This window comes from Glycine soja, chromosome 7 (assembly GCF_004193775.1).
Source record: "Glycine soja cultivar W05 chromosome 7, ASM419377v2, whole genome shotgun sequence".
Lineage (NCBI taxonomy): Eukaryota > Viridiplantae > Streptophyta > Magnoliopsida > Fabales > Fabaceae > Glycine > Glycine soja.
This window is the reverse complement of record NC_041008.1, coordinates 4,507,671-4,516,104: the sequence shown is the minus strand read 5'-3', so window position 1 is coordinate 4,516,104 and position 8,434 is coordinate 4,507,671. Positions and strand designations below refer to the sequence as shown.

General features: G+C 37.2%; 1 protein-coding gene across 1 annotated transcript; it reads right to left on the bottom strand.

Moving 5' to 3' along the window:
- Positions 1 to 249: 249 nt before the first annotated feature.
- Positions 250 to 8,074, bottom strand: LOC114418276 (CDPK-related kinase 3-like). Its single transcript, XM_028383543.1, has 11 exons — positions 7,302 to 8,074; positions 5,538 to 5,668; positions 4,988 to 5,029; positions 4,799 to 4,907; positions 4,590 to 4,668; positions 3,582 to 3,878; positions 2,591 to 2,700; positions 1,953 to 2,060; positions 1,636 to 1,698; positions 812 to 979; positions 250 to 685 (listed from the first exon to the last, which is right to left on the bottom strand). The coding sequence occupies exons 1-11, from the start codon at positions 7,830 to 7,832 to the stop codon at positions 545 to 547; spliced, it is 1,779 nt and encodes a 592-aa protein (XP_028239344.1). The 5' UTR covers positions 7,833 to 8,074; the 3' UTR covers positions 250 to 544.
- Between the last annotated feature and the right edge of the window lie 360 nt (positions 8,075 to 8,434).

Below are 8,434 nucleotides of genomic sequence, written 5' to 3'. Positions count from 1 at the left end.
CACTCCCTTTTTGCCTTCAGGAATGCACTTCCTTTTTTGGCTTCTAGAATAACTAATCCAAAAGGTTAAAAAAATCCTGAAATGAGTGCAGAAAGTAATTTGGGGAGTGCAGGAAGCATTAGCTATCTTTCTTAACGCACGTTCCTTTCTGAAAGCAAGACATCGAAACAAATTCTTATTGAGCCCGCAATAAAATAAATTCACTGTTACTTATTTTTTTCAGAATTAATAAACTTAATTCCCTAAAAATGACAGCAAAAGATCAATAATTTTGACTATATGTAATCTTTAAAAGCATTCACAAATTAATGAATATTCATGGGATCAGACCCATGGCAAACATATCATTTGCGAAATAGGCCAAAGGAGCAAGGATTTGGCATATAATTGACTCGACATTCCCTGTATTGACTTGCTAACACATTCATTTATACATATTCTTTTTTGCCCCATAAAGAAAAATGATAGAAGAAAAAATCCACAAAAAATCTCTAAATCTATTTTTTTTCCCGCATATTCAAACTATATGTCAAAGGGCCCAAGACTACCGGTGTTGTCTTGGGTTTGAACTACGGAGAGTCACACCATGCAAAAATTTTGTATATCCAAGTAAACTAAGCTTTCCATCAGTATTTCTTATCCAATCTTTGAGAACTGAATAAGCTGAAGGCCCAAGATTCAACTCCTGAAGCCATAAAGAAAAATATAATATTAAAAAAACATAGATAAGCATAATAACAAGTGTATATCAAGTTATGTATAGTAGAATTGATGTATATTAGAATTTTTTTTTAAAAAAAATAGCAATTACTCTGGCTAATTCTTCAACTGATATCAGACGGTTGCCTTCTCTCTCAAAATGTTCAAAAGCAGTTGAGGCAATATCTTCCCACCTATCATGTGCTTCCAATTGATGTGTGCTGATTGTAGCTGCACAAAATTCTTCAAAGTCCATCTTTCTATAGGCAAGTGGCTCCATCTATACAATCATTCAAGCAAGAAAATATAAGATATTTGGTCAAGATGGGGAAATAGTATGAACTTCATTATATTAGAAATGGACCAGGCCTAGTAGCTCGATCCCAAAAATTAATTGGGAGAGGGTTGTAGCCCAACAAGAATAGATAGACTTTGATACCATATTAGAATTGAACCTGAGCCTAACACAACCTCAAAAGATCACTGAAGGGAGGAAGTTTGTCTAAGAAAGAGTATTCTACCTATGTGCCTAGCTAATGCAGCATATCTTAACAAGTTATGAAATAGAAGTCTAGGAGATATATGTACTTGATACACAAGTAATTTTAATGCAGAAACATACCTAAGTCCACAAACAATTCCCATGTAAAAACGAGTTGCACATAGATTTAACAATGCACTTAGCACTAGGGTCAAATTTTCAAAACAGTACATGTAGGAACTTACAAACAATGAAGCAAATACAGCAGTAGATCAACAGTCTAATGTGCCATGTATATTTTCAACAGAAAATTTCCTGAAATGTAGCAAAGTTCCTACCACTTGAATCAGATTTTGAAAAATGCATAGCCAGGAAATTATCTGGAAAATATACTGGCGTGTCAGGTCCAACAAGCCAACGATATTTTGTCAATACATATAAGAATAATTCCTCACCGCATTTATGATCTCAAGAACCCTTGACTCCCTCATGGCATCAGTTGCATTGCGTACAAGAGCCTGCAGAATCATGGAAATTAATGGATCATAAAGAAACGACAAGGTGGGAGTAATGAAACCAAAAAAACCCTTCAAAGCAGGAAAAACACACATATCCACACAGATATGAACAAGACAAAAAACCAAGTTGTGCATGTGAAATTGACAGTTTCTAACACCCCTTATGCCATCCATACACACACACACAAAAAGAAAAAATCACTTTATAAACCATATAAATACTGAAGGATTTTGTTAGAGAAGCAGTAGAAAACCATTTTGAAATTGTCGAGGGAGATGTGCCCGTCTCTATTTGGTTCCAACAATCTGAATTGTGCACTAAGGTAGGGCAATTGATCCTCTGGCAAGGCTTTTGAAAGGGCCTGGACAGCAGAAGCCATAAAGATTAGTTAAAATCCAACACAGAGAAAGATATTCAATGGACAATAATCCAATTTCAAAACTGGTACAAAGCCCACATTAAACAATGCTTCTTAAAAAGTCCATTTATGATTATTTATGTCAAATAAATACAAACACATATTGAGTTTCCCAAAAAGCATTAGATTTACCAACATCACAGTTCATAATAGACCTTAACAGCACACATTTCCCTTTTCATTTTTTTTTAAAGCATTAATGTGGCTCACACCACACACTGAAACATTATGATGAATCTATTCAGTCATTGGGGGAAAGTCATTATGAAAGAAAATGCAGGTGATATCAGTGGAGGGAAGGAAGAAGAATTGCATAATAAAACTAGAAAAAAAAAATGCCATAAGCATAAAAAAAATGCATCTATTCAGTGCAGACATGTGCATGAGATAGTACTATGGACTAACAAGATTAAGGAAGATACTGAACGTTAAACTCAGCATAAGCATATTCAAGGAAACGAATTAAATAATACCTTCACTGCTGCACGTTTGAATGGTGTTGCATGAAGATAAGCCTTCACTAGTTTAAAAACTAATATATCTAAAGGGATGGGACAGCTGTCATCCCTCAACCAAGGATGAGCTGCATTTAGAGAAGTACGAAGTAATTAGTTTCATAAATTCAATTTACGAAAGCATTGTCAGTACCATTTTTTAAATCCATTACTAATAAGAAAAAGCTAGTATCCTCTAGTCAAAAGGTAGGGATTATAAATTATAATGTTACTTCAGGACTGATAAGCACCCAAGCACTTGAGGAACCCACCCTTTAAAGCTAGTTGTTAAGGGGGGAGAACCAAGCACGCTTAAATACTCCACTGAACATCCCTATTACCCAATGTGGGACTTAGGCACCCATAATACTCAAGTCCCTATCGTAGACGGCTCATACTCTACAAACCCCTCATTCAACTTCCTTGTTGGTTAAAAGTCAAAATTCCCCACCGATCTGAACCCTTTGTAGGTAGTTATTTTCGAGACACAGACAACCAGCTTTGATACCAATTGATAAACGCCCAAGAACTTGGGGAACCCACCCTTAAAAGATAGCTGTTAAGGGGGGGAGAACCAAGCACTTAAACTCCACTAAGCATCCCATACTACTCGATGTGGAACTTAGGCACCCCATACTTCCCAAGTCCAGAAGGTTATAAAGGCAAGGCACCCACATTTGAAGTGAATTACCATTTGGCAGTCTATAATAACAAAACTCCACTGTTTATATGGTGGAAATGCTGTAAAGAGAATGAGAAGCTTTTTTTTAACTGCACAGGACTTCTTTTAACTTCCTGGCTATTGCAGGATGGTCAGGCGTCAAATTACACAATCAACAAGATGGATGTAATTGTTCAATTTTCGATACTTGTGCCCAGACATTACTCTTTGGTGAGTTGGTTAACACATAAGAATCTCATGAAGATTAAAAAGGGAACATTAGAGAGTCAAACTGATATGAAAACTTACTTAGAGCTTGGACAGCTGTCATTCTTTTCCGGTAGTCTTTGTTTAGGAGCCGTTTCACAAAGTCCTTGGCCTCAGCAGAGGCAGTAGGCCAAGGTAAATCATCAAAGTTAGGATCAGCTCTAAGCACTGCACGAAAAATTCCAGATTCTGTCCGTGCGTAGAAAGGTCGACTTCCACATAATAAGATATAGGTAATAACACCAATACTCCATATATCTGCTTCCAGACTATATGACCTGTGAAGGACCTCAGGTGCAACATAATACGCACTCCCAACAATGTCATTCAGTCGCTCATCTGTAAATCAACACACATGAAGGGAAAAATTAAGAGGGATGGCCTTATATCCATAAATATCCCAACAATGTCTTGGGTTATGAGTACATGGAACAGACTATTGAGACAGAAATGCGCTATCCTAGTGCCACATGTAATTCAAAGTTTCATTTTACATAATATTTGTGAAGCATTCACAGAAACCAAGCAGATTTTTTCAATCTTTACTGTTGGTTTTAAAATGTATTGGAATTGTGGATGGATGACAATTGGAACCCAGCCAAATGACACTGAAAATGATGAGATTTAAAATCCCTAGTAAATTTTCTAGACAGCAGATAAAATAGCATGGTTAGATACACTATAACTGTCTTAGAATTTGGACTTAGGGTCCTAAATAAACCCTGCAAAACCAGCTTGTAAGGTGAGAACAACCCAAGCTTTATAAAGCTCTATTTAAGCCATATTTCCATTCGATGTGCGACTAAACACACCACTCCTGAGGCTGCAATTAAGGCAGCCCCCAAAGAAGCTTCAACTAGGCAGGCTTGGGGTGACCGTGATTACGGCAGCAAGATTTCACTTAAGAGCATTATGAAAGGTAAGCAGCACCAATGAAGTGTGCATTTTTAGTAGCCAGCTGTCTATTTAATACTTTAAATATATATAAATAAGATAGTCTGTTTTGAAAGGAAAAGGAAAAAGAAAATTGAGAATCACTCTAATTATTACCTGGTCGGATGAAGTCAGAAAGACCAAAATCAATCAACTTCATGTCAGCATCTTCACTTCTCGAAGTGTAGAGGAAATTCTGTAAAAGCAAACTCCAAAAAAGAATCAACATTATTGATATTCTATATAATTAATCCTCGTAATATTAAAAACAGAACTAGATGTTATCATTACAAATTATTATATGGATGATAATTTAAAGCACAAACCTCAGGTTTCAAGTCACGGTGCACAACACCTTGAAGATGACAAAATGCAACTACGCTTAGGATCTGCAAAACTATAACCTTGGCATCCTCCTCAGAATACTTTCCTCCCCTAATTTTTAAATAAACATTATTCAATTAAATAAGATTATACCAAGTTGAAATTTTTTAAAAAGCAAATAGAAAGCTAACCTTGACAAAATTCTGTCAAGAAGCTCCCCACCTTCACACAATCTGGTAAGAAAGCAAAATCCAGGATAGGTCACTGTATGATGATGTTATAATTCTAAGATGCATGTCCCCAACAATTTAATTACAACTTAGTAAATATCCACCAACAGAATATATACTGCCTAGAAACATAGAAATAAAGCAACTTAACATGTAGATGCGGTTGAACTCAATTAAACCTTCTAACAGAAAAAGGCATGAATGAAAGAAATGATAACTTTTTACTGAGAAAATGAAAATTAATTTCGGTGATGATAGCAAAATAATGGGCATATAGACAACAATGTCTTTCTATAGTTCAATTTTATAGTAGTCTGACAACAATGATATTGAACACAATGATAAAAGACATGCTCCATAACTAATAACGATTTTATAGATGATAATGCATAACAATAAAAAAAACACAATGATAAAAGACAATGATATTGAACACAATTTTATAGATGATAATGAATAACGATTAACAACAACAGAGCAATGATATTGAACAAAGTGATAAAAGACATACTCCATAACTATGTACACATTGTTGGCATCCTCAAAAGCATCATGAAATTTGACGAGATGTTTATGGCCAGATAGAGCTTTTAATATCTTCACCTCTCTGCGAACATCTTCAATTGCTATTGCAGTGGTCATCTGATGAATAAAATTTATTAAGATGAGAAACAGTATAGTGTTTATTAACATCTTTTGAACAGTAAATTTAGATAACAAATTTCCTAATTTATGCCATTTCCATGTCAAAGGAAACTGTAGAGTCTGCAAATATCATGTTAAATTGAAAGCATACGGTTAACAACTTTTAAGTGATCAAAGCTGCCTTAAACTTCAGATAATCACATTCCAATATATACAATAATAGAATCATCAGGAAAACATCAGTGCATGGTTGGTTTCATATTTCGTCTGCTGTACACGTGCGCTGAGTTTTTTGCTTCTATGTTTTTTTTCATTTTTTAAAGTGAATTTTCCTGGTACACACATGTATCCAACACAATTCCAAACACACACTATTCGCATGTTTGTACCTGCATCCATATGTGAAAAAGACATTGATCCACCTTATGCTACTGTGTTGCTTTTGCATTAATGTGGATAGGTGACACAATTCCAAACATACGTTAAATGTATGAATCAAAAAAACATACATTATATGTATTAAAAAAACACCCCATAAATAGTGAAAAAACAGGTAACGTATTTTACGACCAACCACCAACAAAGTGACTAACCCTACCTGAAATTGCAACAAAGAGAATCCTCCATGATGTGTCATTACTTGTTCATATAGATTCTAAAATGCATTTATAAAACATGACTGCAACTGGAAGTTACAGATGTAGATTCTAAAACGCAAGCACCGGAAAATGAATGAGCCGCTACCCAAGAGAACAAAGTATTGTAATATGACACACACATATAAGACAATTTTAGCTTAGAAGGTATCCTCAATGACTAGCATTAACAATACCAAAATGGATAACCATTTCAACCATATATTATCCTAAACAACCTATGATCAAAATTTCCATTCAATAGCAACAAGGGCAAGGCTGCATGCATTCGCGTGATAGCGTTTATTATCTAACAACTAATTCCAGTTCACTCAAACAAAGAGACCATTCTTTAGTCTTTACCACTTAGTTTAGGATACCAATTTTCCAAATATCACATTTACATATATTATCACATAAGAAATGAACTAAAAAAACTACTGTTCAGCTCAGTTCAGCCAGGCAAGTTAAGAAATGCCATGATATCTAAGCTGATTAAAACCAGCTGACAAGGTAAGACAAAGTCAAATATCATGTCAAATCCAATTCCACACTTTTTTTATAAAAAAAAAATTACAGCTCATTCAGTGAAAACACAAATGATTCTGGCCACAGGACAGTGAAGTTAAAAATTCTGAAATGGAGCTAGAAACAAAGACAACAAGACAATGTCCTGAAACCACACATTTGTCGGGTACCATTTCCTAGTACTATCCACAAACCTCAGAACCCCAATCCCTCAGAAAATTCTGTGTGTCAGACAACTTCCCTATAATTCCCTAGTCCCACTTACAGAATCTCGCAGCACTGTATCAAGCAACAAAGATCAAACCCGAATCCTCCAAATCCAAATGCCACCATAATTCAAAACAGTCCAAAATAACCACAACCAACAAAACCAGACAATTATAATGACAAAAAAAAACACGCACACAAAAATAAATAGAACCAAATATCTCAAAAAAAATAAAAAGACATTGGATTGAAAATTCTACCTTGGCCTTGGAAATGATTTTAATTGCAACAGGCTGGTCTTTGAGTTCACCCTTCTTCCCCTTAGCATAGCAAGTATGACCAAAATGCCCTCGCCCCACTTCTTTCCCAATTTCGAATTTCGCCCCAAAATTCTTACCATACCCAAAGCTCTTATCCAGCGTCTGCTCCGCCGCCGCCGCAGCCGCAGCCGCCTCCTCCTCTGGGATCGGCCCCTCCTTCGGCGCCGCCTTCGCGTGCCCGAGCCGCTTTGCCAGAGACGCCCTTATGTGCTTCGCCGGAGACGGCGGCGGGAACGGCCGCCTGAAAAACCTCCTCGGCGTGCCCCTCGCCGGTGACGGCGTCACGCCACCGCCGCCGTGGGGGAAGGGACTCGGCCAGGGGCTGGCCCGCGCGGGCGTGTCCTTGGCCGGCAGCGGAGAGGGCGGGACGTCGCCTGATCCGGCGACAACCGCGGTGGTCTCGGTGTTGGTGGTGGCCGCGGTGGCGTCATTTTCCGGCGCGAGATTGGTCTTGCCGTAGCACTGGCCCATGGTGACGTGACGTCAGCACATCGGAGGGCTCACCCTCACGCGGCGGAATCTGGGGTGTGGCGAGAAAACGATAAAATCAGGGAATTTGAGTCAGGTAGAGAGAGAAAGGGATTTAGAGAGAGAAAGGGGGCGACAGAGACAGACACCGAGAAAGCATGGACAACGTCTGTTAACACACAGAGAGAAAAGCGTGTCTGTGTGTGTGTGTTTGTGTTGTGTGCGTGAGTGTCACTGTTGCATAAGCTTCAGGGGTTCTTATAACCTGCTTCGCGCTGCACCATGAATTTTTGTGCTACTCACAGCGTGGCCTTCAGGATCTTACATCACATTCTTTATGCTATCTTACATCACCAACGTTATACTGCAACACATTTAAATATTATAATTTATAAATAAAAATATTTGTGTGTGTTTTACACGTAAATACTCATCATACCATTTCATTCAAAATTAGAGATTCACAGTGCGTTTTTGTATCTGCGCTTATTATGCGTGTTTTATGTTTTGTTGACCTCAAATTGTGATCAGACATAAAACCTAATGAGAGTAGCTTTTTATTTGATTTAGTTTGTTATGTTTGAAAATTTAAATCTTACACACAC